Genomic DNA, 23402 nt, shown 5'->3' with positions numbered 1-23402 from the left:
GCGGGGCGGGGCGGGGCGGGGCGGGGCGGGGCGAGACGGGGCGAGACGGGGCGAGGCGAGACGAGGCGGGGAGACTACGCAGTCAAGCACGCCCAAGAGGAGAAGCGGGCCTCTGATCAGACCAGCCAGGTCCTCCTGGCCCAATCCTGGCTCTCTACCCAGCAAGTCCTGGGGCGTGGCGACTTCGTTCTCGACTCCAGTCCCGCTCTTCCCCAGCCACCCCGCCCCTGACATTGACCCAAGTTTACAGATTTTGAGTTGTAAAACATGGAGATCGCCTCTTGAGCAAGGGTTCTACACTGTTTATTCCTCGGAGTGTCTTTATGTGAATCTGCTTATTTACAGTTCTCTCTCCCATTAATGTAAACTCCTTCAGGGAAGGGACTAATTTTACCCCTCTATGCATTCCAAAGAGGCAGAAATATAGTGTTTAAAACACGTGGACCCCTTTGACAATCTGAAGAAGCTTTACGGACTGCTTTTCAGAATGTTTTTTAAATGCTTAAAATGAAAACATAGGATTACAAAGGAAACCAATTATATTCGAAGTAATTTAAACGTCTTTTTTTGGTCATGGATTACAGTTTAAGAATCTCTAATCTAGAACAACTGATTTTACAAATGAGGAAACCAATTGAAAGGAACCTGATTAATCTAGTCCAACATTCCCATTTTACAAGATGAGGAAACTGAGGCTGACAGGTGAAGAAACTCGAGATTCCACAAACAAGATTAGAATCCAAGTCTTCCTCTGCAGTCAGTGCTCTTTCCCACTGGCTTATGCTGCCTGTGTTATTCCCACCATTTTATGCTGCATGTAATTTTCTTGCTAATTTGATTGTACTCATATCTCTATCATTTTTGCTAATTCTTAGTTTTTCTTACACCTCCTCTTATCTGCAACCCCTGGACCACCACCATCCCAGCCATTAAAAGGAACGTTAGGAAAAGGTAAGGGGAAACAAACAGAGGCAAAGCCAAAAGAAAATTTATTATGAAGTAAATATTTTATTTGTATATATTAGATCCATTCATTCATTGCCTTTTTACTTAACCCCATCCTAACAGGGCCATAACTACATAAAGGCAGGGTATTTGGGGGGTGGGGCAGACAACTGAGTGTCTTTCCTGCTTTAAGTGCTAACCCAAACCTTGTTCCCAAATTCCCAAGCTATTTCTAGGGCTTCATTAATGCAAGTTCCTGCATTCAGCCCTAATTCCTAAGTTTTATTCACAGTTAAGATCAGGAAAGGCATGGTCTTTTGGACTTCAAAGACCAGCTGCAGGACAAAGGAAAGCTGCAGCCTCTCTGAGCCTCAGTTTTCCCATCTATAAAATGGAACTGATTTTTGAACAACCCATCTCACAGGATATGAAGAAAGTGCTTTATAAACTGTAAATAAAATGTGATATACACATGAGATGGGGGGAGGGGAAGGGATACAAGGAGAAACATAGGTAACATAAAAACAAAACATATTAATTAAATCTATTTTTTAAAAACAATGCAAGATAGTATCAACTTCTTATAATGTTATAGGCACAGTGGTACTTATTTATATTCCTTGAGGATAAAGGTTATACTAGGATTGAAGACGTGGGTGAAATAAGGATTCCTATCTGTTGGACAGGGTGCATCTATCCAAATTAGTTATTGGCCCCAAATCTTTATTGTGAAAAGAGCATTGGTTGTACAGATATACAGCTACCTAATTGGGCAAAGGTACCTAGATCAACAAGGGAATGACCTTTCCTACCTAGCCTAGAATCTGTTCTCACCTAATTGAAGTATTACACATAAACCCAATCTGCCATTTCATTAAAAATCCTTAAATTTGAAATCTTTCTCAGCAGTTTGAGAGTCTTTCAAATAGAAAACAATGTTTTTAGTTTTAGGAGAATCCTGTGGCAGATAGATATTATTAGTCTATGCTTGAGCAAATGACTCAAAATGCCTAGAGTCCAATAGCCTTTTAAAAAGTTATTGCAACTGTTGTATTGATTCTAACTGAAAGTAGTTACTGCTCCACAAACACAAAAAGCATCTTGTTTATTAAAAAAAAGAAAATATTTATTAATTTTACACCTGCTGGATAGCACAAGACTATTAACACTATAACTCACCGAATGTACAATAAACATTCACGCTTAAATAACAGGACAGGGTTATTTTTAACCAGTAGGTCAGCTTTAGCATCTTATCAAATGCTATTTAGCCCTAGATGTCTTAGCAGTTCTTGGAAGAAAGATCCTGTTAAGAAAAGAGCCTCTATGTCCTTGGATGCATATGACGAGTACCTGGCATGGTCATCCCAGGTCTTAAAATCACTCAAACAAGGTCTAACCCTAAGTTTTTATGTGTCAGCAGTATTTTTACATGATGAAAATGTTTATTCATGTGGGCACAATTAATTAAACAAAGAAAATAATCCAAAATCCCAATGGAACCTCCCTTTAAAATTTTCACACTGTAGCTCTCTAGGTTTGAGAATAGCTACAATGTAAATCCTGGGTATAGAGTTTTTCTGAACTGGGTCTCCTATGTCTTTTACTGTCTCCCATCTTAAGTCCACTAGAATGGACCAATAAGCAGAAGAGTTAGTCTTAAGGGAATGTTATTTGGTTTGATTGCCACCTGCACCACATGTTAATAATACACAAAATAGTTTGGAATTCCTTTGTGATTCCACAAAAGAATAAGCACCTCAGTAAAAGAAAGACGAGACCCTTTCCACAATGTTATCTTCCTTGTCTTAGTAATCTAAAACTTGAAAAATACTGGCATAGAACGAACATCCCATTCAGTGATGGTTTTCAATTTTAGCCAATGAAAATTTCTACTTTTGGTTTGGGGGTGGGAATGGGGAAGTGATAAAAACCAATAGTCTGCTTGCAACAAAATTAATAAGTAAGCAGAAAGGTCAAACTTCAGTTATTGAACCTAAAGTTGAACCTATAAGTAAGTCTGCAACCTTCAGATATACAGTCTTATTAGACCAAGTATTTGTGTGTTTGTGACCACTGAATTTGTGTGATTTTCTGCAAGACTGATATTTACCCAATATTTTCATTTGAGAAGATGAATACTGCACCTCTGGTGCCCTTAGAAACCTTGGACTTGTTTCTACAAATTTTCCAAATCTTCAGTGTATCAAGCTTTATTTTTTTTTTCAGGAATAATTATACTGAGTAAATATAAATCTACGTGTTTTCAAAGTTATTTGAAAATGTGACCAAATTGTCTGTTATCCAGAAGGTTCCTTGGCACCTAAGCAAAGTAGCTGCTAAGTTTCCTAACCATGTGTAGCGTCAGACATACCCAAGAAGTCACAGGAAATTAACCAAAATTGTAACTTCATTTAGTTACCTCCATTTTAAGTTAGAACTTTTCTCTGTTCTGGAAAGTAATATAGAGTCTACTGAAGGATTATTATTCACAAAAATCTGTCAGTAGTTGTGTCTCAAAGGACTGCTAAGACATTCTGATTTCAGAAATAGATTTATACATAAAATTCCTGGAATGACTTTTTAAAATAAAATCACCCTTCCCTATCAATTTTATATTCTACTTAACCCCAAGTAAGACTCCTGAACAGGAGCAAATGCAAGAAAAACTGTCATCAAGACACAGGTTTTGCTTTTATTTTTTTCCCATGTCAAAAATAACAGTTTAGTCTATATGCAAACATCAGGTGATCAAGTATTTCCTGGTGATTACCTTAATGTATTTATTAATAGTGGTCCCCTGACATTTTTTACTTTTCCTGAGTCCAAAGTTGGTCATTCTATAAAAAGGTCCAGAAGAATTTACAGTAAATTGAAAGTGAAATGTATAGGAAATTAGGACAGCCAACTTTCCCTCCAACCTTCACGAATGAATGTTCGTTTTAAGACAGCACTAAAAAGAATGAAAACGCGATGCATTTCTGTGAATGGCTAGTTGATTGTACAGCTGGAATGAGGAAAGAAAGAATCCATCCTTCACCAATGACCAAGAAATGGATCCTTATGGGCACTGAAAAGGCACTGAAATCACTTTAAAACCATCCAATAGTTTTTGACAATTCTGCCTTTATCTTTGCTCCCTTCCTGATACAACCATAACTGTAGAATGGAAGGCAAAGCACTTCTGTGGGGTTAAAGTACTACTACTGGACTTTATTTTTCCAGGAAACCCACTTTCCTGGCAAAAAGACAAGTATCCTGATGCTAGGTGGAGGAGGGGCTCAGTACCACCAGTGCAGACAATGGTACCCAGTCAGCTAAACCGGGATAATCCAGGCTGAGTGGAACACTGCCAATAAGCCAATGATTTTCAAAGGGGAAGTGAAAAAGACAGTCAGGAAAATAATTATAACAAGAGTTTCTTCAAGGCTCTACTGTCAAGTCTTTCTATACTTCCACCAGTTAGCCAGTGGTATTTACCAATTGATCTCTGCTGCTTACTGGGCTCCCTTGTTTACAGCTTGGAGAGGACTTGAAAACAGAAGATGAAGCAGCTCTGACCTCTAACAAGTCTGCAAAATGCCCCTTGTAGCATCGATGCTGGGCAGATACAAGGCCTGTGCTGCCAACAGACATTAACGAGGCAGGTATTTTTCCCCCTTTGGTATGAATACAATAAATACGATATTTAAGTACTTCCACAAAGGAAAAATAAGGCTTGTCAAGTGTGTCAAAATCAACTTAGAAACAAGCCAAAGTTCTGTACTTTCTCCTGCTACAAAACTCCTTTGCTCTGAACAATTTCCCTGAAATGCTTGGCCTCTTTCATACATGACAGTATGTCTATGGAGTCCTAAGAGTCAGATCCTTTTTGTGATGACTGCAGCTATAAAATCAACCTCCTAGCAAGAACTTCAAAACTCCTAGCTTCAAAACTCTGGAGTAAATAATAAATTAAAAAGAATTCCAAGTTTGAGATTTGCTAAGTGGTAGTCAGGAGACACGATGGGATTGCTTGATTCCAACTCCAGGGACAAAGGTTAAGTTTTAGTAATATGCACTTCACTGTTTCCATTCCCATTGGTGGTCGTAATGATGTACTGGGTGGTTTGTGGTGGGTTAGTCGTTTGGCTCTCCAAGGCATCAGCATGTGTGGATTGCTGTGAAACGCCCACTTGGACTGCACTGGAGAGGGCCGAGGTTTGCTTTTCTTCTATTTCTGGCTGACCTTCTGATATCACAAAATGAGTCTGAAAAATAAAAGAAGAAAAAAAAAAGTAAGCTTTTAGAAAGATCTAGAGTCTAGATGGAGGAAAAAATAAATACAAGAGTACACAGTGATAAAGCTGGGATCCTGAGAAAGGAACTCTAAATGCAACAGAAGTGTTACACATATAACTAGAAAAAGCACTTATGTATAGCAGATAAGATACTGAATGACTTAGAAAGATGCATTATACTATAATAATAACTGCCATTTCTAGAGTGATTTCAGGTTTGCAATGCACTTTACATAGACTTTTCCCATTTGATCCTCACCATAACCCCATTCAGGTAGGTACATCATTATTCCCATGTTATAGAAAAGGAAACTGAGGATCAATGACTTGTTTATAGTCATAGGACTAAGGAATGAATTCTTTCTTCCCTCCCTCCAACTGTATAATCAACAAGTTAAACCTAGGGCTCTTAAGCTCTAGTCCAGCACTCTCACCACTAAATTATATTGGCTCTTATTAGCAATTATAAAAAGGTAAATAGATGCTTATCAAGTCTTTAGGTGGCACAAAATTAAACAAAAGTAATAAACTGAGTTACAATACAAAGATAGAAAAATATCTATACAAACCACCTGGCAAAGAAAGTAATAAGGCCCAGTTGAAGGTCACAATAAAATAATGGAGAAAGGGGTGGTGTGTACAGCCATAAATGACTGCCCAAAGCAAAATATAAGAAGAAAATCTGAGAACTAGTTGTCTTACTACAAGTAGACAAATTGACTTTACAATAACTATCATTAGCAGCACTCAGAGAGAGCTGCCCACAGAAGTTGGAAATGATAAAGTAAATAGAGACCTTAATTTGGAGTCAGGAAGACTATAGTTCTAATCCAGTCTCAGACACTAACTATGTGGCCCTGGGCTAGTACTTTAACCTCTCTGTAGCAATTTCCTTATCTTTAAAATGAGGAGGTTGGACTGGATGGCTTCTAAGTTCTCTTCTAGTTTCAAGTCTATTATCCTATAACACAGACTGGCTATGTGAACCTAGGCAAGTTTACTTAATCTCTCAAAGCCCCAGACTACTCTCTAAGACCATGATGGTGGACCTATGGCACATGTGCCAAAAAGGGCACACAGAGTCCTCTCGGTGGGTACCCCTGCAGTTGCCCACCACAGTTTGTTATTAGACATAGGGTGGAGCTATTCCCTTCCCCATCTCTACATGACTGAGGACATTCCTCACTTCACCGGCCCCTCTGCTCAGCAGCCCAATGGCAGCCCAATGGGAGCACTTCCTCCCTCTCCTGGCTGGTGGGGGGAGAGGGAGGATGGTAGCACTCCATCTCTAAAAGGTTCACCATCACTGCTCTAAAACTATAAATTCAATAAAAGATGCCCATATGTTTTTGTAAGAAGTTCCTCACTGGGAACCTTCTAGATCACTGAAATCAGAGGTCATTAATATGTATAATATTAATATAATAATCTGAGATTTAATGGGATCAGATTCATAACATATGACTCTGAGGGTTGAGTATACCTTATTCTAAAGAAAGAAGATAGCAAAAAGGTGAGGGGCAGGGGGCAGCTGGGTAGCTCAGTGGATTGAGAGCCAGGCCTAGAGACGGGAGATCCTAGGTTCAAATCCAGCCTCAGACACTTCCCAGTTGTGTGACCCTGGGCAAGTCACTTGACCCCCATTGCCTACCCTTACCACTCTTCCACCTATAAGTCAATACACAAAAGTTAAGGGTTAAAAAAAATAAAAAAAAAAAAAAGGTGAGGGGCAGCAGAGGGTAGAATTATATATTTAAAAGGTATACTCCAGTGACCCCCCCCCCAAAAAAAAAGGAGCTTGGGGGAAGAGGAAGGAAATATGATAAAGTTTGCATTTGAGTAAAGATCAAAGAGGGAAAAAGAAAAGTAACTTTGTCATAGAAGTATAACATTGACCACATAGAACAAAAGAAAAAAAAGAAAATATAAGACAGGAAATAGATCATATGCCTAGCATAAATCAGAAGTAGTGGTGAGAGACTTCAAATAACCAGACATCTTTTTTGAGTTCTATCTCTCCCAAAATGAAAACAGCAAAAAATTTCCTGTCATTCAAAAGGAAGAAAAGCCAAAAAGGGCAAACTATTCTAGTTCAGAGTCTCACAAAAAGGGAGGAACTAGAGGCTGGTACAGAAATAATGGGAACCTTGGCAGGCATAGAGTATGTGAAAGATGTGAAGATTAAATTACTTGAGAGACTGGTTTGGGGTAAGAATCTCAATTTATTATAATCAATAAAGTAATAGGGTCAGTGATTCCCTCAAATGACCAAAGACCCTGAAAGTTCTCTAGGCAGATCTATAGTTTTAGAAGCTCGTTATTCAGCCCCCTCCCTTGAATACCCCAAGATAATCATTGTCCTTTTATGTTCTAATGGAGGGACACAATGTGTGTGTGTGGCAGGGGTGGCGGTGGGGGAGAGTTGTGTGAATGTGTATACACACAAGTATATACATAGCATATAGTTAATAAATGCAAATATATATTGTTTTTTAGTCATTTTCAGCCTTTTCTGATTCTTCATGACCCCATTTGGAGCCCTCCTGAAAGAGATACTGGAATGGTTTCTAATTTTCTTTTCCAACTCATTGTAGAGATGAGGAAACTGAAGTAGAGTTAAGTGACTTGCCCAGGATGATCACACAAATATTGTCTGAAGCCAGATTTAAACTGAGGAAAATGAGTCCTCTTGATTTCAGGACAGGCACTTTGGCATCTGAGCTACCTAGCTCCCCCCTCTTCCCTCTCCTACAAATATATACAAAGTAGTTGAAAGGAAGGCAAAAACTAATACTTAATGGGAGGAGAAGTCAGGAAGACTTCATGCAGAAAATAGTGCTGAACAAATTGTGGCATATGATTCTGATGGAATACTACTGCACCATAAGAAATGACAAGTAGGTCAATTTTTTTTTTTTTAAACTGGGCAAGATGGGGGAAGCTAAGTGGCTCACTGGATTGAGAGACAAGGAAGAAACAAGAAGTCTTGGGTTCAAATCTGGCCTCAGACACTTCCTAGCTGTGTGACCCTGGGCAGGTTACTTAACCCCTACTGCCTAGCCCTTACCACTCTTCTCCCTTAGAACCAATACACAGTATTGATTCTAAGACAAAAGGTAAGAGTTTTTAAAAAACAAATTTGGAAAGACCTATATGAAATTATGAAGAGTGAAACAAGCAGAACCAAAAGAGCATTATATACAGCAACAGAAATGGTGTTTGAAGAATGATTTGTATATGTCCACCTCCAGAGAAGCAACTAATAAATAGAAACAAGCAAGATATATGTCCTTTTATCAAATGGTGCTTTCCGATACGGGAAGGGAAGGGAGGGAGATAACTAGGTTATGTATGGTTTTAAAAGCTAAAGAGTTTATACTTCAAACAAATGAAAATAATTTATGAAGTGTTCACCCTGTGCCAGGTCCTTTGCTAAGACCAATGAATACAAATGCAAGCCAGCAAGATAATCCCTGTTCTCAAGGACCTTACATTCCAGTGGGGAAAGGAAACACAAAAAGAAGCTAGAAAGATAAGAGAATGAGGGTTCCTGCATTATAACATGGCTAGGTAATGGCCTAGAAGTAACATGATCCCTCTTCTACCCTTAGAGCCCAATTCCAAGGAGCAGAGCTTAGGGTCTGGTGGGAAGAGAATGAAGTCAACCAGAGAGCAGGTGGCATAGTACAGCAATGCACAGGAAGGAGTAAGGAACAAAATAAAGCAAAAGCTCATCAGGGCTAATGGGCAAAGTCTTAGCACAAGTGGGAGGTAAATGAGGATGTCTCAGATGATGAGCATTTATTAAAATACTTTAAAATTTATAAATCACTATATGCATTGTTTGATTTGAGAATTCAATTAACCTAGCAGTTAGAGAGAACTTTGTTTCCCTTGATGAATTTGAGTCATCTGGTGCAAAATGAACTATATCCTTGAGTCCTGAAAGAACTGGTGGATGTAAGTGCAGAGCCACAATCAGTAATATTTGACAGAGCATGGAAAAAGAGCGAAGACTAAAAGGTAAATGTTATTCCTGTTTTCAAGAAATAAAAAAAAAATAGAGTCTAGAAACTACGTCAGTGAGCTTGACTTCAATTTTATGTTACTAAAAGATGTGGAAGCAGTGATCACAAAGAGCCAGCACAGCTTCATCAAAAATGAACTATGCTAAAAAAAAAAATGAAAAATGGAAAAAAACCAACAAAACCAAACTGAACACAGTACAATTAGAGTGGCCAACCATGGCCCTAGAGCTGAGACAATGTACCTTCCTCCCCTCGTGTAGACCTGGGAGACTGGTTGTAGAATGTTAAATATGTTGTCAGACCACTTGGTAGAGTTTCTTAAACACAGTTTTTCTTTATAAATCTGTTACAGAGAAGTTTGCTGAGAGGGTATTTGAAAATAAATGTCATGTAAAAACAAAAGGAATCAGCAAAAACAAGCAGAATCCAAAGGAGAATTGGCCAAGTAAATTTCCTTTACTGACAAGATTACTAGTGTATTCAAGAGAATATGGTGGCTAGAGTTCATACCTAGATTTCATCAAAGCTTTTGACAAAGTATCTGATGCAATCTCCTGGCAGAAGTATGTGAGCTAGACAATAGTACTATAAATGGCTTTAGAAATGAAGAAATGAGGGATAGCTGGGTGACTCAGTGGATTGAGAGCCAGACTAGGAGGTCCTAGGTTCAAATCTCAGACACTTCCTAGCTGTGTGACCCTGGGCAAGTCACTTAACCCCCATTGCCTAACCCTTAGTGCTATTCTGCCTTAGAACATATGCACAGTATTGATTCTAAGATGGAAAGTAAGGGTTAAAAAAAAAGAAAGGAATGAAGGAATGAATGAAATAAAATTTAGAAGTCAACATGAGTCAGATATGTGAAATTACAGTTTAAAAAGCTAATGTGATCTTGGGCTGCATTAGGAAAGGCTTTGTTGTTTAGATATGTCTAATTCTTCATGACCCCATTTGGGTCCTGGAAAAGTTAGTGGAGTGGTCTGGCATTTCATTCTCTAGTTCAGTTTAAAGATGAGGAAACTGAGACAAACAGGTTAAATGATATATCCAAGATCATAAAGATAGTTTGTTTCTGAAGCTGGACTTAAACTAGGGTCATCCTGACTTCAGGCCCTGCAGACTGTCCACTGATCCACCTATAGCTGCCTTGCAAGAAGGGCATAACTTCAGTAATAAGGAGATAGCAGTCCGCTACATTCTCACTTTGTAAGACCATATCTGATGTACTGTGTAGTTCTAAATACCACAATTTAGAAAGGGCACTGGAAGGACAATTTCTCCTCATTTCTCAAATGGATGTACTACTGAGGGATTTTTCCACCAAGAAAGATCTCATAAACCTTGGGACTCTACCTCATCACAATCTCCTATCACTCTGACTAGAGGGTAACTTCATGATCTCCAAATCTCTACTTAAGGAGGTAGTAGCTAGTACAGAAATTCTGTTTCTCATCTGGCTCCACTATTCTGGAACTTTTCTCACTTCTCCACAATGCTCCCAAAGCTGGGTACTTTCTCTCCCTCTCTTTCCCACTTTTCAGCTTCCTGTTGTGTGTTGTCTTCTCCTATTAAATTGTTGACTCCTATTAAATTAAGCATGGACTGTCCTTTTTTGTCCTTTCCCCCCAAAGTCCTTAATAAATGTTTATTGACTGTCATTGATAAATTAAGATTACCCAAAATAGGGCAATCAGCTCTGATAAAGGTCTCATTTCTCAAATACATAAAGAACTAAGTCAAATTTATAAAAATACAAGTAATTCCCCAATTGGTCAAAGGATATGAATAGGTACTTTTCAAATGAAGAAAACAAAGCTATCAATAATCATATGAAAAAATGTTCCAAATCCCTCTTGATTAGAGAAATGCAAATTAAAACAACTAAGGTACCACCTTACACCTATGATGATAGTGGAATACTATTGTGCTGTAAGAAATGATAAGCAGGATGATTTCAGAAAGAACTGGAAAGACTAAGTGATACAGGTGAAATGCAGAATAAAATGAGCAGAACTAGGGGAGCATTATACATAATAGTAACTGAAATATTGTGTAATAATCAAATGTGATAGACTTTGCTACTAAAAGCAAAATAATGATCCAAGGCAATTTTGAGGGACTTGTGAAAAGAATGCTATCCACCTCCAGAGAAAGAACTGTTAGAGTACAAATGCAGATGAAAACATCTAATTTCTCACTTGTTAATTTGGGTATATGATTTGGGGTTTTGGTTTTATGAGATTATTCACTTACAAAAATTAATAACCTGGGAAAATGTTTGTGTGATAATACATCTATAACCCAGAAATTAAATAAATAAATGTGTGTTGGGGGCGGGGAGAGATAGGACAATCAGAATAGCAGACCTTAAGTACATGCCAAACTAGGATCAATTAAAGGAACCAAGGACATTTAACTTGAAGAGAGAAGACTCAGAAGGAATATGAGAGCTGTCTTCAGGTAATTAAAAAAGGTTTCATGTATTTCAAAGGCTCTTATGTAAAAGAGGGGTTGGATTTGGTCTGCAATAGGTAGAAGCTATAAAAAGGCAAATATAGGCTGGATGTAAAAGGAAAATACCCTTACAATTGGAGAATACGCCAAGTGGAATGGACTATGGGAGACAATCATTCCCTTTCTCTAAAGGTCTTTAAGCAAAGGCCGGGAGACTATTGGTCAAGTATGTTCCAATAGAGATTCTTTTTTGAGCATAGATTAGACTAGAAGACTATTGAGTTTCTTCTAATCTGAAATTAAAGACTATGATTTGGTAAGGTTAGGCTGGAGTTCAGACTTGATGTTCCAGGTAATTAAAAATCCTTGGAGGTTCCTGAGCAGGAAAGGATCATGATGAAAATGATCATTAAGAAAAATAAGTCTGGTAGTGGCATATTTACTATTATTAAATTAGAAAGAGAATGGGAAGACATCACAGTGCAATGGAGAATGGCGAATATGGAAGCAAAGGGCACTGATCTCAACCCCAGCTTTGCTAGTAACTACCTGTGTTGCCCCTGGCCAAGTTAGATAATTTCTCTGGGCCACTTTTGCAATGGGTGGGGGTTGGGGAGGTGGGAATTTTCCAAAATTCTTGCTTTCTAGTTCTAAATTCATGATCCAATGATTTTTGATTGTCTTCCCTGTTTGATTCTTGGGACACAGGATCAAAAACTATCCTTAATTTGAATTTTTATAACCTGCTATTTTTAAAATTATTAATAGCAACAATAATTTACCATATATTTTATTTAGTTTTTTAAATCCATAACTTCTGTCTTCGAATCAGTACTAAGTATAGGTTCCAAGACAGAAAAACAGTAAGGGCCAGGCAATTAGGGTCACATAGCTAGGAAGTGTTTGAGGCCAGATTTAACCCTGCCCTACCACTCTATCCACTTAGCCACATAGCTTCCCCTTACCATGTACTTAAAAGAGTATATGGTGTTTTGCACAATGTTTTGTGACCTTTTGTAAAAAGCATGTATTAATATTGTCTCACTTTTATAAATGAGGAAATTGAGATTCATTGTGATTAAGTAACTTGCCCATTGTCACATTGCTAGTGAATGTCAGAAGATAGATCTGAACCCAAATCTTGTGACTCCCAGTCAAGCATTCCATCTACTCTGCCAGACTACCCATCAGTTTGTGAGTTTGTGTATATGTCCATTTTTGTCCTCCTTAGCCATCATCAATTGTAGAATGATGATAATTTTTTCTCAAGGTTTTATTATTTCTCCTTCACCAGCCAAGTCTTCCTTGTGGGTCAATTATATTCAGAGTAGCAGGTCTCTTCATCATTTTCTTTACCTTCTTAAAGATTAATTTAAGACAGGGCAATAATATTATTTTTATATTACAAACATTGTTTCAGACACTATGACTTTAGTGGAGATCTCGCTCAGGGAAAGATGATGGTATATTATCTATTACATCTACAGCTCTACCTGGTCTCATCTCCACAGAACAAGATGTCCCTCCCAGGATAAGCTCATCACTTCTTGACTCCACCATGCTGCTGCCCTAAACCTGGATACCACCTCCCTTAGCCTCCTCTCCCCCAGGAGGAAGGCTGGAGAGTAGAGTAACAAACTCCTCTCAAAGCCTTCCTCTGCAGAGGCCAGACTTCCAGCTCACTCCACTTTGCATTGTATGATTAGAGAATTTTGTACCTTTGAACTACATCCCCCAGAAGTCCTTCAGTATTTCCCAGAATTCCTTTTAATCTCTCCACCACCTTGCATGGTCACATTTTGTATATAGTTGTGGGTAACTCTGCCTCTCTTTTTCTCTTCTCTCAAGACCAGGGCTGGGTTAGCTAGCTTTTTTCTTTAGTTATTATTAATAAACTTTATAAAATATAACAGTTATTGTATATTAATTTTAATCTTAACAGCAGCTGACTGGTTTCAACTGAATGAACATCTAACATTCCCTTGCCTATCTTCACCCCATCTCATTCACCTGTTTTCTAGCCTCCTTTTTTTTTTTTTTTAAACCCTTACCTTCCATCTTGGAATCAATACTGTGTATTGGTTCCAAGGCAGAAGAGTGGTAAGGGTAGGCAATGGGGGTCAAGTGACTTGCCCAGGGTAACACAGCTGGGAAGTGTCTGAGGTCAGATCAGATTTGAACCTAGGACCTCCCTTCTCTAGGCCTGGCTCTCAATCCACTGAGCCACCCAGATGCCCCCTCTACCCTCCTTTTGTCGGTTTTCTTACCCCATTAAACTCTGCAAGGGCAGAGTCTTTCTTCTTATTATTTGTATCCCCAGTGCTTAGTACAATGTCTGGCACATAGTAGGTACTTAATAAATGCTTATGGAATCATTGAATTGATGCAGGACAAAGTATCATTTGGGTCTACTTTTAAGTTTGAAACCTAGTCCAGCATTCCCATCAGTCAGGACAGAGAGCTAACTCTTTGCTTACCTGAGTAACTGCCTTCACTTGGCCAGTATTCACAGTGGTAACAGGAGTTGTCACAGCTGTCTCTGCTATCACATACTGACCCTGAGGAATGGCCATCATTTGGAGCTCAGACGCTGAAACAGAAAATATCCACAGTGGTTTCAGAGTTTAGAGTGACAGTTTATAGAATTAAATGCTTGGTTGGTAGCCACATTTCCCATGGAAGTTGCCTGTAATAAGCCTCTTATGATAATTCTTGTGATTATATAACCTTGTCTTACTGGTAAGAGGAAGAATTGTTATTTATTATGAGTAAATGTTAATAGCTTAAAACTACACAAAGACTTTTAGGACACTCTATATAGTTTATTATCGTAAATTGATGTTGGAAGAGGTCCTTAATGAATAATCTCATAGGAGAAATATCAGATAAAGTGTGAAAAGGAATGGGTATAACTGGTTACTTAAACCATGTCTGCACACTGAATAAAGGATCCATCCTCTCAATTCTGTCAGTTAAACATGAGGTAGATCAGAACTAAAGCTGAAATCAGAAAACTAATAGGAAACTATGCATTTTAAATAAGAAAATTTTAGCTTTCTGGAGATCATGACAGAAGGCAGAACAGAAAACTAGAATAATAACCTAAAATGATGACTAGGACCACAATAAATTTATATTACATAATTTCAAACTGGGCCCTCATTGCAACAAGTCAGTAAAATCCTTTTGCATCTATCTAATAAACTCACTATGCCACTTATGTATGTAGAGGAGTGATTACTTCAAACCTATCAGATTGACCAACATGACAATACAAGAAGGTGATAAATGTTGGAAGGAATGTGGCAAAATTGGGACACTTATTGGCAGAGTGATGAACTGATTCAACCATTTTGAAGGGTAATTTGGGCCTATGTCCAAAAGGTTATAATATCACTTCAAAGTTTTGTATCCCAAAGAGATAAAAAAATAAAAAGGGGGAGAAAGGGCCTACTTGTACAAATTTTTATAGCATCTCTTTTTGTGCTAACAAAGAATTGGAAATTTGGGGGGATGTCCATCAACTGGGGAATGGTTGAACAAATTGTGGTCTATGTTGGTGATGGAATACTTTAAGAAATGAAAAACAGCATGATTTCAGAAAGAGCTGGAAAGACCTATATGAACTGATATAGAATGAAATAAGCAGAACCAGGAAAAATTTTACACAGGAACTGCAATATTGTGGAATGATCAACTGTGACAGGTTTAGCTACACTCAGCAATAAAATGACAATTTCGAGGTACTTATGACAAAGAATGCTATCCATCTCCAGAGAAAAACTGTGGGAGTTGGAAATGCAGATTAAAGCATATTTTTCACTGTAGTTTATTTGGCTTTTGATTATGAAGTTTTGGTTTTATATAATTATTGTCTTATAAAAATGAACAATATGGAAATGTGTTTTGCATGATAATACATGGATGACTCAGATCGAACTGCTTGCCTGCTTCAGGAGGTGGGGGGGATAAGAGGAAGGGAGACAATTTGGATCATATAACTTCAGAAAACTTATGTGGAAATTTTTTATTACATGTAATTGATGAAATAAAATACCTTTAAAACAGAAAAATAAAAAATAAGGAAAGAAAATAAAAGTATATGGTCAGTCCATGCACAAAACACCAGGACCATTTTCATTCAACTTAAGTCAGCAAAGAAGTATTATACACCTACTCAATGTGAGCTCTGTGCTAGTGGAAGAAATACCAAGTTTAAATAAGGCATGGCCCTTGCATTCATGAAGCAGAGCAGGGAATCAGACCATAATACTATGACAAATAGCATTCCATGATAGACCTGGTGACAGACTCTATGTCCCTTTTCTGAGGACCAGCCCAGCTAAATTTTGCCAAACTTCACCTGGTTGGCCTCAGAGTTACAAATTATGAGGCCATAACAGCTCCCAACGATTAGAGTGGAGAGACTTGAGGGAGGCAGAAAGACCCAGAAGCAGGCTATTGCAGTAATCCAGGTATGAGGTAATGAGGACCTACACCAAGGTGGCAGCCACATAAATGGAGAGAAGGGGACATATATGAAAAATGTTGTAAAGGTGTAATTTGACCAAAATGGGCAACATATTGGATATGTGTGGGGCGAGTATACATGAGGAGTTGAAAATGACAATGAAGTCAATGAGTCTGGATGACTGGGAGAATAGCGATGCTCTTGTTAGCAATAAAAAAGTAGAGAAGGGAGAAAGGTTTAAATGGAAAGATAATGAGTTCTGTTTTGGATATTTTAAGCTTGAAATTCCTATGGGACATACCTAAACAGATGTCAAAAAAAAGGCAGTTAGTGATGCTGAAGGGAAGCTCAGGAGAGTGTTGTGAGGGTTTATTTAGTAATTAAGTATTAAGGTTGGATCTAGCAGGAAGGGCTGGAGCATTCCAAGATGGAATGAAGGAGCAGGAAGTAGGGCTTGTGCTCTGAGAGAGACTCCATTAGTGGTTGGCACAAACTGTTGCTAGCCCTGGTATGTAAATGAAATTAACTCTAGCCCATTCATAGTCAAAAATCTACTTACCCTAGGCATCTAGATTATATCATCCCCTCTAGATGCCTAGGGTAAGTAGATTTTTGACTATGAATGGGCTAGAGTTAATTTCATTTACACACTGGGAGATCCCAGAGTTAAGGACACCCTGCATCCTGATTCCCTGGGATCCTGAGTGGTGGTGGCTTTCAGCAAGTGGACAAGACCTGCAGAGCTGCACCAAGTAGAGGAGGGGTTTGGGATCTGGTGGACAGTATCTCAAGCACACTCTCTCTACTTGGGTACCTTGGACCACACCACCTCGGCTTTTGGCATCCTGTGATCATCTTTGGATTACTGTGAGAACCCTCAAAGCCACCCTCAGCCCCTTTAGCTGTGCTGGTCAAACCTGGCTGGAACCAGATTAGAAGCAGCCTTCCCAGTGACTCCAGAACTGCTCCTTTGAGCCCTGCCTGGCCTAGGTCAATTAGAGTTAGAGTAGACAAATCCTCCCCTTGCCCCTGTGATTTGCCCTTTAGGGTTTTAAGTGTAGAATCCCCTATCCCACCTTTATTAGTAAATCATAATTAAAACTGTTAAAACCCTTTACCTTACCTGCTGGTTCCAAAGACCCTGGCCTAGGGTGAGCAGAGTGACAGTTGGGGCCAACTGCCATTCTTGATTCTTGGTCTCCCTATCCTGGCTGGTTCTGTCTCTCCTTCAACCCAGTGTGTGTACCCACAAACCATTAGGACACATTTACATCCCTGGTGCCCCACTCTTTTTACAAGAGAGACTAGGGTTAGATAAAGACTTAAGAATTATCTTCATGGAGTGAACTGGAATGACCTCCAGGAATTGATGCAGAGTGAAAGGAGCAGAGCCAGAAGAACATTGTACACAGAGACTGATACACTGTGGTAAAATAGAATGTAATGGACTTCTCTACTAGCAGCAATGCAATGACCCAGGACAATTCTGAGGGACTTATGAGAAAGAAAGCTACCCACATTCAGAGGAAGAACTGTGGGAGTAGAAACACAGAAAAAAAATAACTGCTTGATCACATGGGTTGATGGGGATATGATTGGGGATGTAGACTCTAAGCGATCATTCTAGTGCAAATATCAATAATATAGAAATAGGTCTTGATCAACGACACATGTAAAACCTAGTGGAATTGTGTGTTACGGGATGGGGTGGGAGGAGAGGAGAGGAGAGAAAGAACATGAATCATGTAACCATGGAAAAATTTTCTTAATCAATTAAATAAAATTTTAAAAAAAGAATTATCTACATGGAGATGGCCATTGAATCCTTAGGAGTTATTGAGGACCAAATGAAAGAGTAACAGAAGAGAGGACCCAGGACTGATGCTGGGGGGCTACCTGTAAATAAAGGTGTACCACAGAGGAAGATCTTGCCAAGGAGAATAAGGAGAACAAACAGACAGACAAAGCAGTCATGAAAAAGAAATTTTCCAAGAGGAGAGGGTAACCAAAAATAGCAAATGCTTTAGTTAGGTCAAAGAAAAATTTGGGAATGAAGAAATCAGTACTAATTCAGGAAAGAGCAGTTTCATTTGAATTATGAAGCTGGAATCCAGAATGCAGTGAAATCAGGTTATAGCTGAGAAACTGGCAGCACCTAGTGTAGATGGCTTTTGCAAGGAATTTAGCCTAGAAAGGGAGGAGAGATATAGGTATTAGCTAGCAGCTAGGTCAGATGAAGCAAGGTTTTTGGGGGGGTTTTTAATCCTTAATTTTTGCCTTGGGATCAGTTTCAAGGCAGAAGAGAGGTAAGAGCAAGGCAACTGGGATTAAGTGACTTGCCCAGGGTCACACAGCTAGGAAGTGTCTGAGGCCAGATTTGAACCCAGATTGTCAATTTATCCACTGTGCTACCTAGCAGCCCATGGAATGAAGGTTTTTAAGGATGGGGAAAACATGAGCATATTTCTAAGGCAGGAGAGAAGAAGTTAACAAATTCAGAGACTAAAGGTTAGAGGGAGAGCAGAGATCATAGAAGAGCTTCTCTTTCAGTGTTACTGCTATCATAGAACATGTAGAACACTAAATTAAGAGACAGAAAGCTAAAAAAAAATTTTTTTAAAGAAAAGAAGCAAAACTTCAAAGAAAAGCAACATAGTAAACAAATATTATTATATGAAAGAAGAAAATCAATAATATCTAATGAAAGTCATAATCCTGTAGACTCCCCAGAGATCATGGGAAAAAAACAAGAAATTCCAGAATTGTTCAAAAGAGAAATAAAAGTTCATAAAAGAAGTTAGAAATGTAATTAGGTAAAAAAAAAAAATTAGAGCTCAAAAGGCACAATTTAAAAAAACATATAAATATCAAAGGAGGAAAATTTGATTACATGATAAGAATGACCCCCCCCCAAATAAGAGAAGTTATTAAACAGATAACAAACAGATTCTGAATACAAAAATACCAAAGAAAATCTATCAAAAGGGAAACAACACAATATTAGGAGAACACATGAATTCTATATAATCTAACACATCTGATCTTGAAGACATGATATAGTGAGAAAAATGGACCAAATGTTGCCCAGAAGAACCTAACAATCAAAAAAAGAACTTCTGAATACAGGTATCAAACCCCCAATTAAGAGAATCTATAGGTGCCCTCTAAAATTCCAAGCCATGTAGCAGTTAAATTAACAACTTCAAAAAATTAAACTAAAAGCTAGAGAAGGAGTCTGGCTCCAACTTCAAAATGTATCCTTTATCCTTACTCACGATAGCTACGGAAGGAGCTCCACGTATTAGGTAGATATGTGTGCTGTACTGAGGAACTCTGCTGTTGCTGCTGCTGGAGAGTCTGCCCTTGGGCTGAAGAGTTGGCTTGCATATGAGAAGGGCTGAGCCCTGGCTGAGACTGCTGGGCAGATGGACTCAGTGGCTGACCAGCAACCTAGAATTCCGGAAAGGAAGAATATGTTAACTTAATTTCCAGTACAGTTTCAAAACACAAACTTCTGAATCAAAGAAATCCATTATGAATTATATTATTACTAAAAATACAGCTATTCAGGCAGTATTATTTTTGGTAAAATAATAATAATTAAGCTTTCAAAGGAATATTCCTTTGAGTTTCTTTTTAAAAAAACACAATACTCTTGTCCAGGAAACAAATGAAGATGTAATAATCTCTATTACAGAGGCTAAATGACTTACAAGGTTGTCTTTTAACCTTTAGCGAAAGTTAAAAGACCTGTCTCTATCAAGTAGCTAATCCACAAGAAAGGTCAATAAAGAAGAAAGTCTGTACTAGATCCTCCCATTTGATAGCAATAGAGAAAGAGCTCACTACCATTTCAGCAAGGGGCTGAAAAACAATTATACACAGACACACTTAAAAGGAATATTCATATCCTATGTGATAGAATAGAAAAACCAACAATCAGCCATAGGGAAAGGGAGGGAACAAGCATTTATTACAAGTTTACTATGTGTTAGGCACTATGCTAAGTGTAGAAATATTATCTCATGGGATCCTCACAACAACTCTGCAAGGAAAGTGCCATTATTTTGCAGTTGAGAAAACTGAGGCAGGCAAATTATGTGACTTGCCCAAGGTCACAAAGCCAGCAAGTGCTTGAGGCTAGATCTGAACTCAGGTCTAAGTGAATCCAGGTCTAGCACTCTATTCATCAAAAAGAAAAAAAAAGTTATTCTTTACAATATGCTGCTATGAAACCTCAACTAAAGGCCTACTTTATTGCATCATTATGGTATGTAGGTCACCTTGGCTTATTAAAGACTTACTATGCCAGTGAAACATAAGTTCTACAGGTCTTACCAAAGCAGTAAACCTTCTAGGATGGTCCTAGTGATAGACAGAATATCTCTTTTCTTAGGACCAGCCTAATTTCAGACAGCCTCAACACCATTTTTTTTAAACCCTTACCTTCCACCTTAGAATCATACCATGTATTTGTTCCAAAGCAGTGGTAAGGGTCAGGCAATGGGGGTTAAATGACTTGCCCAGGGTCACACAGCTAGGAAGTGTCTGAGGCCAGATTTGAACCTAGTACCTCCCATCTGGCTCTCTATCCACTGAGCTACCCAAGCTGCACCCCCCCCTCAACACCATTTTGACTAAAGAGGGATGAATTGTTTAGTCCTAGCTTCTATCAATAATCTAATTTTAAAGAGCTACTCTTGAAAGTTTAATTTATAAATTATACATAACTTGAAAGTTATAATCTGTGTTGCAGGGAATATCCACACTAATGAAATTATAAATATCTGAAGAACTGAGGTCTGCTACTAAAAGGGATCATTTTTAACAAAAGGAGGAAATGACTACATTTAAATTTATCAATAATTCCAGAATCAATATTCATACTAGTGGTGAGGCTCTTTAAACAAGATCCAAGGACACCCATTACTCTTCATTAATAATCATAACAAAATGAGATCCAAGAATGCCATAATTGGATAAGGTATCTCTTCAATCTCATTAAATTACCTCTTCATGGACTCTGAAGCCATCTTCATTTTGACCACCCTGGTGAGTAGATATGGAGAAAGTTACCTGGGATGAAGATGGAGCTGGGGTGGTAGGCTCAGCGACCTGGATGTGCTGCACCTGAATGGCATGTTGGGTATATGTCTGAGGGTCATGGAGCTGACCAACATCCACTGTTGAATGCTGAGATTGATGAGGTGAAGTGGCCTGGAGGAAAGCAAGGCAGTCCCAGAAATTAAAAACTAATTGATTCAAAAAGAAGATTCAATTAAAAAATAAAGTAAAATTTTTAAAATTTGGGTTTTGAGTGATAATATACGTTTAACTAAGTGGAATTATTTGTCAACTCTGGGAGGGGGAGGATGGAAGAGGGGAAGGAGATAAGAAGAATCATGTAACCATGGAAAAAAATTTAAAAATAAAATAAAATTTAAATTAAAAAAAAAAAGATTCAACAAAGAAGAGTTCCATTTGAAACAATGTCCCTCCAGAAAAATACAAAGTGATAAGGGACCTCAAATACATCTCCCTGCCCTGTTGCCTGAGAGGTCTGTATCCAAGCCAAGATAGAAGGTATGAAAGAGAATGGTGATTGTTTACATTGGAAATTATATTTTCATTACATATAATCTTAATATTACTAAGTGCAGGGAAAGGAATATGAACTTCTATTAAACTTAATAGGAAGGACCAAATAAAGGATAGTGAAGATCATGGAAGATTAAATGGACAATTCTGATAAAAATATAATGTTTTTGCACAAACAGAAACAATGCAGTTAAAATTAAAAGGAAACAAATGGGGAGGGAGGAACCTTTGTAGCAATTTTCTATAATAAAGGTCTTACATTCAAAATGATAAGGAATTGATCCAAATTTGTAAAACCAATTAAAATTTATAAAAGAGCCATTTCTCTACAGACAAATGGTCAAAGGATATGTTGAATGGGCAGTTTTCCATGGAAGAAATCAAAGCTATCAACAAACATATAAAAAATAATTCTAAATTACAAATCATAGAAAAATGCAAATTAAAACAGCTGAAATTCCACTTCATACTCATCAGAAGATGACAATTATGGGAGAAACTAGAGGAAAACAGGCACACCAATGCACTACAGGTAGACCTGTGAATTGATTTATCCATTCTGGAAAGTAATTTGGAACTATGTCCAAAAAAATCATGAAAAGGCATATGTGCATATTCCTATGACTCACCAATACCAATATTTACGAGGCCTACTATATCCCAAAAAGAATCAATATGCACACAAAAAAAATTCAGAGGATGGATGATAATGCTTCCTACCTACTTCCTGAAAGAAGGATGATGGACTCAAAATGCATATGGGATAAGATAGATATTTTTGGACCCAGACAATTTGATAATCTATTCCTCTTGACTAAGTATATTTGTTTTTCTCTTTCCCCCCCTCACCCCCCACCCCCGCCCCAAACTAGAGTTTGGGAGTATGGAGGGGAAAAGGGAAAGAAGAGGGAGGGGAGTAAATGGAAAGGAAGTTAAAAAATAAAAATTATAATTATCAACTTCTCTCTAACCCCAAACCGCATAGGAAGCTAAGGGAAATCAAAGTTTACTGCCTTTAAATTTTTTCCCCTAATTAAAAGGACTGGGAGGAGACAATACTATTAAGTTATAATTAATAAACCCCAAGACACTCAGGATGGGGTCCAAAGCAATCAATAGGATTAGGAATGCACCCAATTTGAAGTTCAGTATTTCAAATAGGGATAAATTCCTCAAATCAGTCAATGCAATAATAGCTCTGATAATTTTCTTCATTTGGCTATTGTCCTATAATAGAAATGGCCTACTAAATATAAATAGTCTCTTGTACAGCAGTTCTACCATACTAATATAGCCTTATCTGAACTGCTGAAACCAGGCCAAAATTATTTTTCATAACTTTTCAATGAAACAGATCACCAAATGAACCCTTATCAATTCTTGCATCTATAAAGCACCTTACAGTTTACAAAAATCTTTATAAATATTTTCTCACTTTATCCACACAATAACCCAGAGAGGCTATTATTAACCCCATTTTACAAAAGAGGAAGATAGATATTAAACGATTTGCCCAGGGTAATACAGCAAGCATGTGTCTGAAGCAGGATTTGAATTCAGGTCTTCCTGCCCTCACATCCAGCCTCCACAATTTACCTAGGTTTCTGGGGGATGATGACTCAGAGG

The 23402-nt window shown here is 38.0% G+C and overlaps 1 protein-coding gene across 1 annotated transcript in view; it reads right to left on the bottom strand.

The window, feature by feature from the left end:
• Window positions 1–4985: 4985 nt before the first annotated feature.
• Window positions 4986–23402, bottom strand: part of PRDM10 (PR/SET domain 10) — an 83015-nt gene continuing 64598 nt past the window's right edge. The window contains exons 19-22 of the mRNA XM_044668977.1: window positions 21255–21395; window positions 19454–19628; window positions 14185–14297; window positions 4986–5195 (exon numbers count right to left, since the gene is read on the bottom strand). Of these exons, the coding sequence (XP_044524912.1) occupies window positions 4986–5195; window positions 14185–14297; window positions 19454–19628; window positions 21255–21395 (639 nt within the window). The remainder of the gene's footprint in view (window positions 5196–14184; window positions 14298–19453; window positions 19629–21254; window positions 21396–23402) is intronic.

The sequence above is a fragment of the Gracilinanus agilis genome, chromosome 3, assembly GCF_016433145.1.
Source record: "Gracilinanus agilis isolate LMUSP501 chromosome 3, AgileGrace, whole genome shotgun sequence".
NCBI classification, from domain to species: Eukaryota; Metazoa; Chordata; class Mammalia; order Didelphimorphia; family Didelphidae; genus Gracilinanus; species Gracilinanus agilis.
The sequence above is the reverse complement of the archived record's forward strand: the minus strand, read 5'-3'. Positions and strand labels throughout refer to the sequence as shown.